The 20578-nt window shown below is 40.1% G+C and overlaps 1 protein-coding gene across 1 annotated transcript; it reads left to right on the plus strand.

Annotated features, from left to right (window-relative positions):
• Positions 1-814: 814 nt before the first annotated feature.
• On the plus strand, positions 815-19511 carry LOC140241467 (uncharacterized). The gene is made up of 11 exons (XM_072321199.1): positions 815-1013; positions 1453-1872; positions 2309-3215; positions 3923-4043; positions 4973-5191; positions 5473-5788; positions 6585-6784; positions 14919-15050; positions 15880-16035; positions 16652-16771; positions 18541-19511. Exons 1-11 carry the CDS (start codon positions 815-817, stop codon positions 18679-18681), a joined length of 2931 nt encoding a protein of 976 aa, XP_072177300.1. The 3' UTR covers positions 18682-19511.
• The last annotated feature ends 1067 nt before the right edge of the window (positions 19512-20578 follow it).

A 20578-nucleotide genomic window follows, 5' to 3' on the forward strand; every position in this document is an offset into this window, starting at 1 on the left:
CGTCCACTTGATTATAATAGAAAGGTTCTGAACTTATCTATGATATCATCACATAACACTCATTCGGCACTATTATCTTTGAAAAAATTAATTTTTGTAGGAAAAAGAATAGTTGAGTACAAACATTTGGTGACAAATGATAATGATTAAAAACACACTCTAACCTTTATGTTCAAAACACCCCGCTGTATGCTGTGGACTAGTCTTTATTTTGATGATGTCATCATGACCACCCTACCGCAAGGCCAAGCAAGCAGCTGCAGCAGCAGGCACTCGGCATACAGTCATGTATAACATGTGTTCGCGAATCCATATTTAGAAAATGAACGAACATTGCGCAATTGCCTGCAAGAAGAACCTGGTGGAGAGGCGTTCAAAATCACTGACTTCTATGAATATAAGTAATCACAGAAATTGGCAGAATGATACACATGCTTCCAAACTCTACCAGCTGTGCCCCGACTCAGCAATTGCCTTATCTTGTAGCTGTGTACAAGGAATCGCAAGACAGAGAGTTGTTCTTCTGACTGTATCCTACCACTATACTGCCACGGGCCACAGCGACTGGCACTTATCGCGTGCTACCGGAAAAAGACGTGAAGAGGTGAGAGAAATGTCGGTAAATAGCAGGTTCTTAATCTTAATTTTAGCTTTGTTTGCAGACATGAAGAACGTAATTACTCTTTTACAGAACCCCTGTCAATGCGTGGTAGAATCTATATCAGATCTGGTTTATGACTTCTTTTTTTCAGAACTCGTGCCAAAAAGGGATAAACACTTGATTCTTCGTGCGAGTACTTACAAATAAGAGACCATGGTGCGAAGAGAAGGAACCCGTTTTGGTCTTGCTACCAGCCACAATGTCAGGCGTCTGCCCTTCCCTTACAAACAACTCTACAGCAGGCAGAGCATCGTGGTCAAGACCAAGATTGATGGTGAGGACCATCAGGTCAAGAAATCTGCCAAGGCTGCTGTGAAGAGGCAAATGGAAAATGGTGCTTTCAATATCAAAGGTGAGATACATTTCACTGTTAAAATGATTGCGTTTGTCTTTTTATTGAATTGTTCTTCTGTAGGCCCTATATCGTCACAAGAAAAGAAAAGGAATTCCCAGCACTTTTTGACAGCCTGCTTGCTTTTGTTTTAGTAAACAGGTGGAAATGAGGAGAGAAGTTTTCTTCCTATAGCAAAAAATCACAAAATAATGTTGAGGGTGCCGTAATAGATCTCCAATTCCCGTTGCATTTATTTTTTTGTTGTTGTCTGGTTTATGTACTTGTTGCTCATTTGCCAGTATGATATTAAGTCAATCATGTTACATTTAGCAGTATGAATTACAATCTATGAGTGATGGGAATATCATAGGAAGTAATGCAACGTCTCCTTCAATCTGTCAGCTGCACTGTATTATTTTCTTCCTTCTCATATTTTCATTTCTACTGCTTGTAACAGACGATGAAAAGCATGGCGTGACATTCTCCTTAAACAAAGCCAAGCGCTGGGAGGTCATTACCGACATCAAGGGTGAGGAAGATTACTATGGCAACCATAGCATCGTCACAGAACATCACTTGCTTAACCGCAACTCGGCATCCGGTGCATGTGTCGGCGTTTACAACTCACTCGCAGATGAGGTTTCGAGATCACCGAGGAAGAAGTACACTAGGGCTACTGACCTACTCGGCAGCAAGGAAAAGGAAGAAGTGACGAATGTGGATGCCAACTTTGGAAAGAAGAACGGGAAGAGGTCAAAGAAAGGGAAGAGACATCTGGAGGAAGAGAATGTACTTCCAAGTACCATCCACTATGACGTCTCCACAGCACCTCCCAGGCAAACCTTCCAGACCTATTGCAACCCTGCAGGACATTCAGGTGAGAGATGGAAAAAAAAAAAAAAAAAACTTCGCATGTGTTCCTCAACAAAATGTTTTAAGTTTTGCCTGGCACAATGACACACAAATTGTGAATCCCTCATGATACTGTAATGTACTGGTGAGCATATGCATTCTCATTCTTTGAAGTGAAGCAGGTTAAGCATGGGAAAGTCAGTATGAACACATTTGGAATAAAAGGTGAAAATGTGATGCTACAAGAATTTTATGCAGCGGGATTGTGTATCATGCGTTGACAGACAAGTGCGATAAAGGAAATTAAACAAATTTTGTTCCTTTCCACCACCAAATCCCCTGTCTTGTTGATCAAGTAGAAAAAAAAGTTAAAAAAAAGTGTGTTCTTTATTGTTTCTGGAAGGACATTATGTTTAAACTGCTGTTTACTGTGTGTTTCATTATCATTTTTTTTTTTTTAGATCTTGGGAAACGTAAGAAAAACAGCAGAAATAGAACCAGAAAGCATCAATATTGTTCTCAGGATGCCTTCTCCAATGAACAATGGGAGATGGAGGAGGACCTTGCCAACGAGTGGGAGGAAGAAGAGGAGCAGTATTGGCAAGAAGAGACCAAGGATGCTAAACCCTTCCAGGTGAGCACTGATGCCTTGGCAGTTCTCATCTGCAAGGGGATGGCAGCACAAACTACATGTACACCACCAATCAGGAACAGAAGGAGTGAGGTTAGACCAGGGAGTCAGCAACCTCTGGGCACAAAGGACAGAGTCTTTCCAATTGACAAAGCAGATGCCATCACAGCGATCCATCCTGCATACATCTTATCAGTTAGGGAGGAGAGAAAGATGAAGAGGATTGCATTAGAAACTGAGCGGCGGAAATACACCCTGGAGGTGGAGAAGGAGCAAGAGGAAAAGGTGCAAGAGGAAAAGGTGGCTGAGCAATCCGCTGAGATGCACGAGAAGCCAAGTGTGGCTGCATCAGTGAAAACCGAAGACCTTGTGAGTGAAAGCCTGAAAGGAAAGTTTGGGGAGAGGTACATCGAGGGTCGCTGCATGCCGCGCCGATTTGCCGTCAACATCACGGATGGGATCGTTGATCACCGGAAGGCCAAGAATGAGGGAGATATCATCGCCAGCAACCTCTTACAGACTGGCCATCATGTCTTTGCTTTATTTGACTGTATGCTGGATCCCCGCCTCGGTTTTGGCTCGGTCGACAATTGGGCGGAGGAGGTCAGAGTGAAAGTGTGTGGAGTGACAGAGGATCGGGCATTGCTGACCAAATGCGTAACAGGTCTTGAAATCTGCGGTATCTCTGATGTAATCTACACCACCACAAGAGCAGTGGCAGCACTACCTGTCGACAGGTAACATGTCCCTATTTCTTGCAACTAATGTGAAGGATACATTTTCAATTGAGAACAAGGACACTTCTACTATGTGGCAAATTTCTTACCCTCTATTTCTCAACTGAAAATGTACCAAATGATTATGTACTGTCATATTGATAATGATGGCCTTGACTTGCTTGCATGGCTAACTTAATTGTAGCAATACATTGTTTGCTCTGATCAGTGTTGGGCAGTAAGACTCAAACTCACTGTGTTTTCTACTCAGTTTTTAGTGATTTTAGTTATCATAAATGGAGGCAGAGCAGAATCAGCTTTTGAAAATTACAACAAAAAATGCACATTGTAGATTGTCAAAGAGGTATAATTAGATTAAAAGAGATACAGAAGTTCAGAGTGACATATTGTGACATCAAGCACCACTTGTCTTATGTGTTTATTGGGCAGTGAAGCATGTGAAAGTGGAGGAACATTACTTGTGGACTCTTCCAAGTTGGCAAATAAAAAGAATACATGTTCATTTGCTGACCACTTGCAAATTCTCAATCATCTGTTCTACCAGTTGTAAGAGCATTTTTACACATTTTCAGTTTTGCAGATGCCTCAACTCTTGACTTCTCACCAAATGCACTACGTGTACTTCACTGTTACAGTCATGTATGTTAGGATCACAGTCTTTTCTGTTGGATCATGTGGGTAATTAAAGTAGCATTTTTTTTTGACAGGTATCTGATGGAACAGTCCACAGCATCATACCAAGTTGAGCCACGAATCGCCACAAAGACCCTTCAATCTGCTCTTGGTTGGCAGTATGAAGTCACCTCTCCACACAAGGCTACTGCCCAGGTAAGGATCAACCAGGGATGTGTCACATATTACTTTGAAAGACTAGATACGGCCTAATTGGTTTTGTGTATTTAATTTCACCTTACATACAATCAGAAGCAATGGACAGTGATAGTGAGAGATACTGTAAAAGTGGAAATTTTTGTGGTGTTGAAATTTTCACGCATTTTCCGCAACTAGAAACTAGCATGAAAATAAAAGCAAGCGAATATTTTGCTTGCCATATATTCCAGTAGTTGCTGTCTTGATTTCGTGGAATTAAAAACGTACGAAACTCTTCTTACCATGCCCGACGTTAAAACTTAGTCGCGCGAAGATATCCTCTTTTACAGTAATAGGTGATATGCCATATGTCCATTCCCGTATTCACATGGAATTCAGTTTGCATGCTTGATTGGTATGTGCTGGTCTTATCAGTTAAACCGTGTGTCTCTGCAATGAATTGCTCACTGAAATTTTGTTGATAGTGATACCTCACTTATTTCCAATAGTTAAGTAGGTGAGGGGATTTGTCTTCACGGGTATGCTTCATTCAGTTTTTGGAGCCAGCTCTTTGCTAAAAACAAAGAAAGAAGGGAAAATCAATTTGGTTTGTCATCATGAAGAGTTGAAGTGCCCCCTCTGACTTGCTGCCTCCACCATGACACTTTCTAGTACTGTCTTCTTTTTGAGGGAAAGGGGATGGGTGGAGTGTTTGATCTTTAAGTGAAAACCGGTTGCATGTACCAATGTACATATGACTCCTGAGTGTACATGTATATCATAGTGACAAACATATAAATATTCTTAACATTATACCATCACATAGACTAGGAACAGTTTTTGTTGAGCCAAATTTTTGGGGTGTACATATCTGAGTGTGTAATTCCTAATCAAAATATGTAGATAAATGATTGTAAGTTTGTCTTCTCAATTCTCCCTTTATGAAGACAATATACCAAAACACTGGTCAGGGTAGGCAGACTGGTACTATGGCCCCATCTGCAGCATCCAATGAATGTGACTACTGCAGCATCTGCTATGAGGAGCTGAGTGAGATATGTCCTGGCACCGCTCTGACTGCCTGTAGCCACTGGTTTTGTGACCAGTGCTGGAGCAGTCACATGATGTCAAGGGTGGAACAGGGAGACCTCAACATCACCTGTCCAGTAAGTATGTCACAAAGGGACCAGTAAACATGAAGCATTGTGAACTCAATCAGACAAGAGAGGAAGAAAGTAGAGAAAATATTTTTAAAAAAAGGAGAAAGTGGAAGAAAAATAAAATAAGAAGAAAAGGAAAAAAAAAAGGAGAAAGTGGAAGAAAAATGAAATAAGAAGAAAAGGGAATCAGAGCAAGAAATAGACTGTGTGAGCAGAAAAATACACAAGTTTTCATGCTGTATGTCGAACACATTTTGTCAAAACCATTTTTTCCCTCCTGTTGCCAGGGTTACCAGTGCACCAGTCTTGTGGATGAGGTAACCATGATGTCGTTCCTCCCGTCCACATTTTTCGCTCGTCACCGGAATAACAGGGTGAATACTGCCCTCATGCTGCATCCAGAGCTCAGGTGGTGCCCCAGTCCCTTGTGCGGTCGTCTGCTCAAACTGTCCAGTCATAGGACGGATGTTGGTAATGGGGGTGCAATCCCTGTCAACTGCAGTTGCGGTACATTATGGTGCTCCGAGTGCAAAGAAGAAGCCCATTGGCCAGCTTCTTGCCAGCAGGCAGAGGCATACCGCCAGGAGGCAAAAACTTTGCTCAGTAAGTGCCTAGTGACATCTCGATCTCGACTTCAATATTTCAGTAGCAGTAAAATTTTTGTGCAATAGCTGCAAATTCTTAGACATGAATGATCTCTTCTTTTTTTTACTCAGTTCATTATTGTGCAGATAGAACATGTATTATGTACTTTCAAAGTTTTGTAGTCTCACTCTTGGCTTTGCTATCTTATTTGGTGTATTCATATATGATGCATTTCTGTTTCTGATGAATCCAATCTGCAAACTCGTATCTTTCATTCTCAACTCATTAGAGTAATCATGTTTTAGATGAGTAGTGACATACCATACATTACATTTTCAGTTTCCTCCTCCTCATCATCAATTTTTGCTCATGTGGTACAATAAGATAAAATTGTAAGAATGAAAAGACATTTCAGAAGCTGATATTCACAAAAATAGACCAGCAAAATTATCTTGACTTGTATTTTTATCACGATTGTATATGTTTGGGAAGCATGTTAGCATAATTAGTTCAGTTGTTGAAAACATTTGTCCCCCCCCCCCAAAAAAAAAAAAGAAAAAAAAAGAAAGAAGAAAAAACAAATATTTTTTCCCCTCTTTAATTGGTGAACCTGCCTTGCACATTTGTCAAATATTGTCTTCTGCCTTGTGATCAGAAGAGTGAAACCCAATTGTGCTATTTTTTTTAAAATGTATCCCACTGTCATACCTGGGCTTCAGTGACAGAAAATGTTTGCATAAGAATGTGTGTATTTTTCAGTGGCATATGCAGTTGGTTGTGGAAATGTTTAAAACTTTTTGCTCCCCCTTTTTAGAGCTTCAAAACACTCGTGACCGTCCTTTTCGAGTACCAACCAAGAGGTGTCCCCGATGCCGCTATCCCATTGAGAAGTCGTATGGCTGTAACCACATGGTGTGCAAGTGCGGACATGAATTCTGCTGGGAATGCGGCCAAAACTGGGAAAGTGGTCATTTCTACTATCGCTGCAAGAATGAGGGAAGGTGGAAATACCAGGTAAGTTGTGTTACGGAGGTTAACTTGGCCTAGCGAACCATCATAACCACCAAAAATACCCAGACTCGCAGACAAGGTGTTTGGTCGATCTCGGTCATCTTGTCGAACTCTTTATTTACATATTCCTCCGCGGAACAATCAAGTGCCCAGAAATGACAATACAATGTACCTGTATCCATAACACTTCCCCCCTAAAAGAGTGCATTTAACGTTTTAACACAAATGGACTCTATGTACGTTGGCACAATATTTTGGAACAGCATTGTACATTCCTCTTCCAATTCACACTTATAAATCCATGAGTTTACCATGGTTGCATTATTATAAGAACACATAAACGAAGTATGCTATGGTTATATTATCATCATAACCTGTGATAAAACATGTACGACTTTAGTACCATTCAACGTGTACCAAACTAACACTCTCGTGAGTTAATGCTGCTTGTGAGTTACAGCATACTAGAATTGCATGTAATTGTGCAACACTGAATACTGCAATGTTAATTTTCTCAACACCTTAACCTTTATGCAATCATGTCATGCATACAAACAATACACGTACCAAAATCAGATGGTTTCCTCATTAGAACACACATGCAACATGTCAATTTTTACACTGTCATTATTAAATGATTAACCTGTGTACAACGATTATAAAACACGTCATCTCTTCCACAAGCAACTGCATAAAATCCAACTGTTGTAATCATATACATCATATTACCTACAACCAAAACATCATATTCCATGATATGCGACTTACATATACCTGTACACGTTGTGTCAGCATCTATTGAAACGTTTAAACACCAACAAATGTCATATATCCTACTTATGTGTCTGAAAACTTTCCTGTCAACATACAAAACACCAAGAGTATGACCTGCCTGACAAGGCATCAAATGAACTTGAATGAGATATACTTGATGACAACCTGTGTGTACACCTAAACTTAATAAGTGAGTGTATACCTGCCTGTATACATCCTGGTATAACACAGTTCGCTTAAATACATGCCTGTTGGTATGTTGGATCAACTGTGAAATACTGAATACCTTCGCCAAGGCAATGATTGAGGTATAATAATGAGCAAAAGCTTTGTACATGTATAACTATATAATTTCTGTACCTAATACAGTATACATGCTAATTAAATCCAAAAAGCAACATCCAATAAACTTAGGGTGTATGCCACAACAAATTTAACCAATACCTGTACATGTACAAGTATGAAACTTCAAGTACCTGAACTGTACCTACATTACTCGATACACCACATTCTCTATACAAACAGCGACACTACCTGTTTGAAATCAATTTACCAACAACTCACATTCTTGACAACTGTTGATGGCTAGCATAACTTAAAACAGCCTTCATAGTGTATTCTTTTGTTGAGTGACTCAAGCACAATTATAGCTTGCTGTGTTTCCTTATTAACACAAACATGTCTGAAGATACTTCCATGTTGTTATTTACACATTCAAAGTGCCATTCATGCTGTTGGCATCACAATTATAGTGTATGCAAAATGCATACATGTACCACTCGTACATATACATGATGTACACACACTGTCCTGTGTACTTGCAAAACAAATTACACCTGTTTAAAGTGTTGCAAACATAAAATACATTTGCACAAACGTTGCATCTGGCAACAAGACAAAATATTGAGATGTCTCAATTAAGCACGAGAAAGGGCGTCTGCCACAATGTTTTCCTTTCCGCGAATGTGCTTAATGTCAAGGTTATACTCCTGTAGGATTAAACTCCATCGCAGCAGTCTCTGGTTTTTGTTTCTTATTCTGTTGACGAATGTCAGTGGGTTGTGATCAGTCCACACAACAACGGGTTGAGTTGTGCTGCCCACGTAGACATCAAAGTGGCTGAGCGAAAGAATTAACGCTAGGGTCTCCTTCTCAACGGTAGAATACTTCCGCTGGTGCGCGTTGAGCTTCTTTGAGAAGTAGCAGACCGGTCTGTCCACTCCATCGTCATCAGCTTGCATCAGCACGGCGCCTGCTCCGACATCGCTTGCATCGACAGCTAGGCTGAAGCCTTTCTTGAAGTCCGGCGCTGCCAATACAGGACCACTCGACAGGATTGCCTTCACTTGGTCAAACGCAGACTGGCATGCGGCTGACCACTGGAACTTCACGTTCTTCCGCAGGAGATCAGTCAAGGGTGCCACAACATCCGAGAAGTTATGGCAGAAGCGACGGTAGTATCCGGCCATGCCGATGAATCTCATCAGCTCCTTCCTCGTCTTGGGAACAGGGACATCTTGGACTGCTCCTACCACATACATGACTGGCTTCGCACTTTCACCTGCACTTCTCTCAACATACTTCTTCAACATGTTGATGTGACACAACCGTTTCTTTTTCTTCCTGTCTGGCGTCTGAATGATGTAATTCACATCACTCAATCTCTCCTCCACGACATAGGGACCAGAGAAGCGAGCACACAGAGGGTTACCAGGAATGGGCAACAGTATCAATACCTTTTCACCGGGACTGAACATTCTTTCCCTGGACCTCTTATCAAACAACAGTATACTGCTTCATGTTCTTTTGACTGTTTCTCAAATGTCCAGCTGCAAATTCACGTGCACGAGTCAGCCTACCACGGAACGTGGTCACATAATTCAACAAACCAGGTGACTCATCCTCACCCAACAGCTTCTCTCTCAAGACCTTCAATGGACCACGAACCTCGTGTCCAAACACTAACTCAAAGGGACTAAATCCTAAGGACTCTTGCACAGACTCTCGCACCGAGAAAAGCAACAACGGCAAGCCTTCATCCCAGTCCTTCTCGACCTCAAAGCAGTATGTTCTCATCATGTTCTTCAGCGTCTGATGAAAACGCTCCAGTGCGCCTTGACTCTGTGGATGATAGGCACTCGAGGTAACACATTTGATACCCAACTCACGCATCACTTGCTGAAATATCTTTGAAGTGAAGTTGGAACCCTGGTCTGATTGCACCACCTTTGGCAAGCCAACCGTTGTGAAGAACTTCACTAACGCCTTGCTAACGTTCTGTGCAGTAATACGCCGAAGTGGCACAGCTTCTGGAAATCTCGTAGAAGCGCACATCATAGTGAGCAAGTACTCATGTCCAGCCTTTGTCTTTGGCAAAGGACCAACACAGTCTATGATAACTGTGCTAAACGGCTCATCAAATGCTGGTATGGGCTTTAGGGGAGCAGGAGGAATCTTCTGATTAGGTTTCCCCACCACTTGACAAACATGGCAAGTTCTACAGAAATCTGAAACATCCCGTCTCAAGCCAGGCCAAAAGAAATGTTTCAAAATCTTGTCAACTGTCTTATTGACTCCAAGATGACCACCAAGAGCCGACTCATGCGACACACTCAAGATATGTTTACGAAATACTCTTGGAATGACAATTTGGTGAACTTTTCGCCATTCTTCATCACTAGAAGAGTCAACTGGCATCCACTTCCTCATCAACACATCTCCTTTCACATAGTAGCAAGTCCTTTCACTCAGTGCTTCTTCTTCAGCAAGAGCACTATCACACAATGCTACCAACTGTGGATCATTCTTCTGTGCATCAATCAAAGAGCTCTTGTTCAACCCAATCTCATTTTCATCTACAGGCTGAGACTCATCCCCTATCTCATGTGATTTTGATGCTGCGGGTTTGCTTACTTCTACATCATCTAACCGACAGACGAAACTCCCTTCTAGACCGATATCCCCTTGACTAGCCTTCATTTCAGACTCCTCTGATTTTCTACACATGGAACGTGTGACTACACAAGCTGGGAAAACTTCAGGGAATTCCTGAACCAATGCAGCTGTCTCATTTCCTTCTTTATCCAAAGGGACTGCACTGACCACTGGAATAGTCACTTTGTCTCCTGCAAGATCATTGCCTAATATCAATGCTACACCATCCATAGGAAGTGACTTCCTAACACCAAGGCTCACCCTTCCTGAAACTAGGCCTGACTGCAAATCGACTGTGTGAAGAGGGGCCTCAACGTAACCTCCTTCTACTCCTTGTAACAGTACACTTGTGCCTGTGGACGACGTTTGCCCAAAAGGTAAAACACTGTCAAGAATCAATGACTGGGATGCACCAGTATCTCGCAGGATGGTAACCTTTCTAGCTTCATCACACCCTACCAATGTCACATAGCCTACAGAAGTGAATGGTTCATACTGAGACTTAATCTTGTCTTGATCAGCCGACTTAATCACACTCTGAACTTGTTCACACCAATCACCTGTCGATTCAACCGAACGACTCACCAATCCATTTGGATGAGACTTCTTTTCTTTGTCTTTTTCCTGTTTTTTCTTGTTCAGAACGGGACAAGTAGACTTCACATGCCCTGGTTGCCTACAATGGAAACACACAATAGGCTTCTCAGTGTTCCTACCTTTCTTGTCAGTCTCATTTTCTACCACAAGACCAGCCTTCACCTCTGTCTTACTGCTAGAATTTGTCTTGCCAACACTTAGATTAGGAGCTGCAAATTTGCTTCCTACATACCTGTTTCCATGACTACGGGACAGACTGTACTCGTCAGCCATTGTACTAGCTACCGACAAAGTTTTCGCTTTTTGTTCCTCGATATGCGAACGCACCTCTTGAGGTAGCGAACTCTTAAACTCCTCTAGTAGCACAAGTTCCCGCAAATCATCAACAGTAGCCACGCCTACTGATTGCAGCCAACGAGTGAAGGCAATTTCCTTCACTTTTGCAAATTCTCTGAATGACTGTGAATCTAGTTTTCTACTATTCCTGAATTTCTGTCTGTACGCTTCAGGAACCAAGGCGTACGCGTTCATGATTGCCTTTTTTACTGTTGCATAATCCCGAGCTTCTTCGCGCGAAAGTGAAGCATAAGCATCACATGCCTTTCCCTTTAACTTAGTCTGCAAGAGATGAGGCCATTTTTCTTTCGGCCATTCCATGCTATCCGCCACTTGTTCGAAGTGCAGGAAATATCTATCCACATCTCCTTCATCGAACTCAGGGACCATTCTGACATTTTTGGCGATATCAAAATGCCCACCACTGACGCTTACACCATACTCTCTCTCACCAACTTGACGAGCCCTTTCTAGAGAAACCCTCTCTCTCTCTAACTCAATTCTCGCTTTCTCAAGTTCAAGCTCTTTCAGACGTACTTCTACACTCCCTTGCACATCACCAGGGGGACTACCTGATATGCTACGCAATGCCTGGAGGGGAAATACTTCTTCATCTACAAGAAATTTGATGGTGTGCTGTGTAATCTCTGACTTTTTCATTGTACTCTTCACAGCAGGAACCTTGTAGTTTTCTACAACACGCAACAAATCAACCTTTTTCAAGGTTAGCAACTCCTCAACTGTGGGTGAATCCACAAACTTCTCAATGGAAAACTCTTGATCTTTCTCCATTCTGCACCAGTAATGTACAATTAGTAGTGCTACAAGAAAACCTGACTATCACCAGCCAGCCAGCTGAAAAACTCTTTTCAACTGAAGAAAACCAGTCGCACTATAAACAATGACCCGTATGCTATACCACACACGACCCGACTGGGAATAACCCGTATGCTACACCACATACGAACCGACTTAAAATAACCCGTGTGCTCAACCACACACGAACAACAATGGCATTACCTGTGTGCTAAACCACACACAAACCACCGTGGAATAACCCGTGTGCTATACCACACACGAACCACCGTGAAATCACCTGTATGCTAAACCACATACAAACCACCGTGGAATAACCCGTGTGCTAAACCACACACGAACCACCGTGAAATCACCTGTATGCTAAACCACATACAAACCACCGTGGAATAACCCGTGTGCTAAACCACACACGAACCACCGTGAAATCACCTGTATGCTAAACCACATACAGCTGTACAAACCGCCGTGGAATAACCCGTATGCTTAACCACATACGAACCGCCGTAAAATAACCCGTATGCTGAACCACACACGAACCACCACGTACGGGACCAACGACCAACGTTTGACCAACGTTTCCACGCACACACTACACACGCACAGCGTATAGTAACTGGACTAAACCATCCTCAACACTACGCACATGCCAAATTAACCCTTTCGATCCCGAAAGAAATACGAACGTGTGCTTCCCTCACGCAAACACAGAAAGACGACCGATTTACATCAAACTGTATAACATATCACTCCGCGTCCATCTGCATGCACAAACACACACACACATACACACTACGCCATAAACGCATCATGCGTTCTCAAATCGTAACACCTGCACATACAGTAAACTGTAACAATCACGATGCAAACTACATACAGTACTGTACGTAGTTGCGCGACGCGACGTAAACTGTATCGCGATCGCCCATGTCCACGACATAGCATAGAGTGCTACACCACGCTACTCACCGAAATTCATCGGCCAAGCGAGAACGAAAAAACACTCCTGGGATCATATCAAGCCCGACCAAATCACCTAAGTCCGCAGAAACCCTGCCGAACTCCTGTGACGTGCCCCCAATTTGTTACGGAGGTTAACTTGGCCTAGCGAACCATCATAACCACCAAAAATACCCAGACTCTCAGACAAGGTGTTTGGTCGATCTCGGTCATCTTGTCGAACTCTTTATTTACATATTCCTCCGCGGAACAATCAAGTGCCCAGAAATGACAATACAATGTACCTGTATCCATAACAGTTGCCATCGGATGAGATGCGAGTGTGGTTATCATCCTTGAATTTAAACACATGCTTGTTTTTAAGCTGAATTCGAAACAATATACTAGATTCCTGGTTAATCCAATTTTAACCGGGGGGGGGGGTCAAATTGACCCCCCCCTCGACATTTTGCGCCACGATTCCGCAACGGGCAAAGATTTTGCTGCGTCATGTCATGACTTTTTCATTGAAGTCTCCCGCATATTTTGAGACCAAATTTGCGACATCCGGGGACACCGTTCTGAAGTTACGCAATGTTTTGCATATGCATGTCAACCCGAAGATGGCTCAAATTCATGATTTCGTGTGCAAATCCAATGCAGATTGTGTTTTTTTGTTTAATTGATATAAATTAGATTATTTCAACTTTTAACCATTGAAATTAATAAATTCTAATGTAGATAAGCTTGAAAAAGTGCCTGCAACAAATTTTGGCAAAAAAAAAATAGAAAACAAAAGATCGAAAAACAATAAAATACATAAGAAATTAACAAAACAATAAAAAACAAAAGAAACTGATTTTGATTTCACTATTTTTTCAAGAAAATTGTTAGATGTGTCTTGAGGAACTCTGACACAAAAATTTAGCAATCCTTCAGCTTTTTTGATGGAGTTATAGGTGAAAATATGATTTCATGCGTAAATTTGCATAATTGATTTATTAAAAAATATAAAATCAACATTTTTCTATTGTATGACCATGTAATCTTGTAGTTGACATCCGGCTCTGTGTTCAGGCAAAATTTTGCGGTGATCGTACGATCGGTGGCCAAGATCTGGAGGGGGGGTCAAATTGACCCCCCCAGTAAAAACTTGGTGTCAAATAGCCCGGTTAAAATAGGGTTAATTTCCTAAAAGTCTGTATACTCATTTCTATTTCTAGTTAACAGAATTCTTTCTTCTACCTTCCTTGGACTTTTTAATCATCCTATTTTTAGTTCTTGTCTTTCTGGAAAATATTACAGAAAACCGTGAAAAAAAAGTCACTCAGTATGTCGGAGTTAATGTATATCTCTCCTGACCCTTCCAAGCCCGTCAGTTTTTAACTCTGAATACTTTCTTGATAGTCACAAACCTGCATACAAATGTAATTATTCTTAAGGATGTGGTTAGCATGATGTGTGCTATTTTTGTTGAATCAAGATTGCAGACCATGCTGATTTCCAGTGCTTTCCCACATAGATGAAGAACAAGACAAACCCCAAATTGATTTTTTTTTTCCCATCAAGTGAATTATTAGAAATGGATCACAGTAAACCTTGTTATTCCGATTTGGCTCATCAGGACTCTTACAGTGTCTCTTATCAATTTGATATGTGTCTTGAATTTTTTATTTCTTCTTTCTCCTTAATCCTTGATGTAATCACTCAGTGTGTGTTATAATTTGTTGTCAACCATTAGATGTACACCATAGAGCATGAGGAGAAGGTAGAGAAGAGTGCACTGGAGCTGGCTGTCATGCATCACAGAAACACTACCTCCGTCGCCTGCCACCGCAGAATGCGGAAAGCCACAAAGTTGGCATCGCGGATGGTAAGGTCACGTTTTGTATTGCTGTTACAAGTTACAACAACTTTCAGTGTTTGTTAATCAGGATGTGAGAATGTATGCATGGAAAATGTCAAGTACATGTATATGCTATATGTATCACAACCATTATACCATGTGATTTGGGACTTGCAAGACAAATTTGTGGATGGTTAACTCCAAGATCGAGAACAACAGGGCTATAAGGGGGGAACAAATATTTTCTCCAATCAAAAGAGTAATGTTTGCAGTGTCAGACTTTGGAGATTCTGTCCACTGCATTTACTTTATGAAAACAATATTTTCATCTCATGTTTATTTCGAAGGTGTCAGTTGACTTGCAAAATTCACAAAAATAAAACCATCACAAGATTTATGGCACATACATGATGGAACTTGGTGTACGTACATGTAAATCATGATATAAATTGATAAGTCAAGATGTAGTTAAAGGGATGATGTCTAGAATTCAGGGAGGGTACAATATTTTTGTAGATAACATTGTTGCAAATAAAAGAGAAAGTTGAGTGTTACCACTATTGTCTATTTTAGATACATGTACAAACAAATCACTGGAAATATACTTGCATATAGTACAGCTGATTGCAGGTATTACAATTTAGTTGTTTTTATCCTTCAAATTTCATGGCAAAGGTGGCACATAATTCAATTACATTTTATTTTCAATTTGTTTCTACATGCAGACGCATGATGGTGAAAATGGCCATTAAATTTGGTGATGCAACTTCATTGTTGTAATGAATTTTGAAACTGTTATGATAGAATATCATATCATGGAATTACTTTTATTCCTTTGCTCCACCCCTTATTCCAGAAGGATCACACAAATACTGGATCAAAGTCTGATTCTGGTAGAAATCTTTCGCAGTCTTCCACATCTGCTGCCGTGTCAACCAATGAGATGTACCCTTTGTCGCATCATCATGAAATCAAGGGAATCTTCAGAAACACTGCCACCTTCATTTCAGAGGTAAGGGAACTGATATTCATTTTGATGTGATTATGTTATGTTCTGCAGCTCATTGCTGATGTTATTATTGATTACCACTTACCCTCCTTTGTTTGTAAACTGGAATCTCTTATACAATGTATAATTTATGTTATTCCACACAGCAGTCCTAGAAAAGTCACTCATGTATCATGAATTGAGAAAAGAACTGTGCTGGGTGACTTATTCTTATGTTTCAAGAGAAAATTATAGTGAAGGCGTTATACGATATCAATTTGAATAACTGAATGAGACATGTTGTATGTCCAAGCAATTACACTTATACTTAATCAAAGAAGCAACAGGCCTCTTAATTACTGTCCTCACAGTTCAGGAAAACGTGATACTAAGTCATTTTGAATCACTACTTGGTATATGCCATGAAGACATGGCAGCTTACAGCTGTGATTGTGCTTTTTATTGTGAATACAGTAATTTTTAATCATCATAATGTCATGATGTTTCTATTGAAAAGCAAGCAAGCAAACAACAAAGTTAAGTTAGGTGTTCAGGGATTGAAACTGCAATTTGCTCTTCAGGTGAGATATGAAAATACATCTTATCCCCATTTCCATTTTGATTGCCTTTCATTATGCAGGCGGAGTTTGTTCTTCAGCACCTAGAGATTTTCCTCTCGAATGCCCCACCAGGCAACCAGAAGAGAGTCCTCTCTGAACACAGGGCCAGACTCATCTTTATATTAGATGTCCTTCATAAGGTAGGATTATAGTTTAATCACAAGCTATCATGAAACAACACTTATCTAAGAGCTTTTGACTGTTGTTCTTTGAATGTTGACCTAAATGTGTTTTGGGAAATATCTGTATAAGTTCCTTGCTGAAAACTGTACGGTCTTCAAGTAAGATGTAATGCTATTTTCTGAAGATTTTGAAATTATAATTTGCGGGGTATTGACCATGAAAGCAGTCCTAGCAGTTTAGATGCATATATCACTTATGTTGACAATATGATTGATCTATTGATCCCTCTTATTTACTTGTTACATGATTTGATCTGTGGTCAAATGATTCAGCTTCAAAATAGTTTTCTGTGCATAAACTCCTACTTCAGGCTGTACAAGGGGCTCTATGTTCAGAATTAGGAAGGTTTACTTTTAGTCTCTGGCTTGCTTTACAAATTGCAGATAGTCAATAGCATAAAATTGCAAAAGAAAGTTATTCGTATATGTGCAAATGCTGGTTACAATGATCACAGGGATCCCCTTTTCTTTTGCTTTAAGATCTTAAAGGTGAACGACATCCACACTTTACAAAATGCACTTTTGATGTTCCGCTTTAATACTGACTTATTACCCTCTTCATTTATTGATATGTTCCTGCTGAACTCAGAAATCCATTCTTATCCTACAAGGCAAGCAATGGATGTACACTTGAGTAACCCTAAAACACTCCTAGCACACAAATCAGTAAGACATACTGGCCCAGATATCTGGAATAGACTTCCACTTGAATTACGTAACATTAAGTCTATTCATTCATTCAAAAAAGCAGTAAAGAAAATGTTGATTTCACAGTACCGGTGATACCTTCTGTAGAAACACTTGATGACTCATTCTTTGTTCATTGTTGTATCTATTATGTTTCTTTCTCTCCGAGTCTCTGCACGTGCGGATGCACCTGCAGTATACTGTCCTCCTCTGATCCACTGGGATTCATTCCTTCTCTGTTGTTCATTATTCATGTTATGTCGGACGAATCATGGTTCACTATAACGTCATGCCCTGAAAGGGCACGTAGAAATTTATGCTGTGTATACAGATGATTGCTTTTTGTCTTCTTCTCTTTTTCTCTCTTTCTCATTTAATGTAACTTTTACAAGACAAAAGCAACACTTATTATGTGAATACATCACTGTAATTTATTAGTATAAATACAGTATGTGCATGTATGTATGTGTCTAAGTATAGAGGTATGTCGAATTGATCTGGCGAGACTAGTATCCGGAGGTTTTTATCATCTCCTCCCCTTCCTTTCTTCTTCTTCTCTCTCTCTCTCTCTCTCTCCCTCTCCCTAACCCTTATTCCACGAGCATCATGTTGGACCCTCTTGTTTTTCTTCACTATAATGTTATTTGTTATCGGTTGCCAAACAGTCAAGCGTTGTGCTTATTATTGGCAATCGTTCTGTATGCAAATTATTAACACGTTACTCATGTAATTATACTACAGATGTATTGCATAATTGATGAAAATGATGAAAATTGTATAAAGTATACTACCGGTATTTTGTACTTTGTTAATGAAATTGCAGAAAGTTGATGTATTTGAAAAAAAATGGCATACAGAGAATAAATAAATCAAATAAATCAAATCAAATCAAATAATACATAATGCATCCAAAAACTTCAATGATAGATTGTGGCAGGTCAGTTTAGAGTGGAGTGTTTTTATGAAGTGTTGTGATATATTTTGAAAAAAAAAAGAAGCAGCACTTCAGTGTCCTGTTGTTTCTCCATTCTTCCATTCAGATTATAAACAAAGCTGCCAAACGAGACATCCACAAGATCCAGCACCTGTTGCATTGTGGGAAAAGTAGCTTGAAGTGGATCGCCCTGGCTGCAACGCGCCTCTCGGGCACCATGGCTTCATCAGCTGCCAAGGAAGAGTGAATGCTGGCATAGACAATACTGACTGGCTAGCATAATGTATTTGACTGAATAGTGGGTACTGGATTTATGTGCAAACATGGACATGTTTTTGCAAGTTTTGCTTCAGTCCTTTTTCTTGCTATATCGATGAGAGTTTGTTGGTGTAAACAACTGCTGCAATATATCATTTGTGTGTGTGTGTGATTGAGTGTCTTTCAAAATCTTTCACAAAAATGTCTTTCAATATCCCCAGGTGAAATACTGTTAGTACTCTGTTTGGAATAAATATCTCACACCTAGTGAACGCTGTTGAAATTATTTGCAGTCATAGATTTCTGCAGGAAGGCTGTTGAAGAGATAGAATCTACAAATGTGATGAGATGGTCTTGATTGCAATATTTTCTTTTGTGAAGCAAAGTGTACTTAGAACATTCATGTCTTACCCTTGTCAAATTGAGAAAGTCTAATGAAATTGGATATGAAAAAATCTTCAGTACAGAAGTAACTGCCCATCTCAAAACCCACAAAAAAGTCACATATTATGATTCTCTGTATTAATGGACCAAGAAATGTCATTTTGGTCGGCCAACTCAATTTTTTGAAGTTTGTCTTACCTGAGAGAGTAATATTTTCTCTACCTACCGTCAAAATTTGGTGGCTTAAACAAAACCAACATCAGGATATTAACCCGTTGAGGACGAGTCCCGAGTATACTCGGGCAGGTGCCTATGGGAAATGCGTGTTGTAGCAAAATCAAACCGTCCTCAACGGGTTAACAGTTTTACTGGACCATATATTGTTGAGGATGAGTCCCGAGTATACTCGGGCAGGTGCCTATGGGAAATGCGTGTTGTAGCAAAATCAAACCGTCCTCAACGGGTTAACAGTTTTACTGGACCATATATATATATTTTTTTTTTTTTTTTTCTGACAGGCACTTTTTTTCACTAGAAAATTGATACTTCTGCACGACATGCCTGAATGATCATAATCTTTAAATCATCTCTTCTTCCTTTTCTGCGAAACTGCACCTCCTAACTCTGTCTTATTTCAACCAATTTTTGAGTGGGTTGGTGGGTTGGTCCAATGTTAACAAATTTATCTATATATGTTTTACAGCTTTTAGCCTTCTCTTTGAAACTATGTAGAAAAGTGGACATTCATTGTGGCCTATTTTTGTGGGTTTTGAGCTGAGCAGTCACATTAGGTACACAGGAAACATAGAAATAATTTTCCCCTTCTGTTTCCCTAATTGTCTATTTGACTGCACACAAACATGGCATTTTGCACTTGTATAAAGTTATGATCATGTAATATTACAATATAGTTATTGTCTCAAAGTGAAAATGTCAAATAATGATAGCATAAAAAAATGTACAATAAGAGAGATATGGTGGCTATTGATTTGAACATGCTGCTGTAAATTCAAGCATTTTTTAGGTTGGCTCTCTTTGAGCAGTAAGAGCTACTGCTACTAGTTATATGTCACATTTTTTCTAATACTTACTTCTCTTCTCTGTGATTATGGATGCTCCTGTGATACATGAATTATGGATTCACAGAGGAATACAAAAACGGAATGAGTCTCCAGTAAATTTGGAATGCATTTTCCAGCAGCGAGAAAGAAGCATTTACATACAGTTATGTTTGGAATTCTAACAGATGAAAGGCAGGAAAGTTGTCAAGGTATATTTGTACAAACCTTTAAAATCTGTGCAATATCAATGCCATAATGTTTGTGTACGCTTGGTCCATTTTATATTTTGATTTATTTTGTAGTGTACCATGTAATTTCAATCTCAGTAGTTTTCTGTGAAAATTACTGAAAAAGTATTCTAATTGGAAAAACCATGATACAAGTAAATGCATTTTTGCTGCACATGAGGAATGACAGACATGAAGTGATATTCTAGCAAAA

The sequence above is a fragment of the Diadema setosum genome, chromosome 2 (genome assembly GCF_964275005.1).
Source record: "Diadema setosum chromosome 2, eeDiaSeto1, whole genome shotgun sequence".
NCBI classification, from domain to species: Eukaryota; Metazoa; Echinodermata; class Echinoidea; order Diadematoida; family Diadematidae; genus Diadema; species Diadema setosum.

Bases quoted from the DNA above. Each gene is read 5' to 3' on its own strand.
- LOC140241467 (XM_072321199.1), top strand. From the start codon at position 815: ATGGTGCGAAGAGAAGGAACCCGTTTTGGTCTTGCTACCAGCCACAAT. The intron at 3,216-3,922 runs GTAACATGTCCC...TTTTTTTGACAG, and splicing joins GCAGCACTACCTGTCGACAG to GTATCTGATGGAACAGTCCA. The intron at 16,036-16,651 runs GTAAGGGAACTG...TTCATTATGCAG, and splicing joins CTGCCACCTTCATTTCAGAG to GCGGAGTTTGTTCTTCAGCA.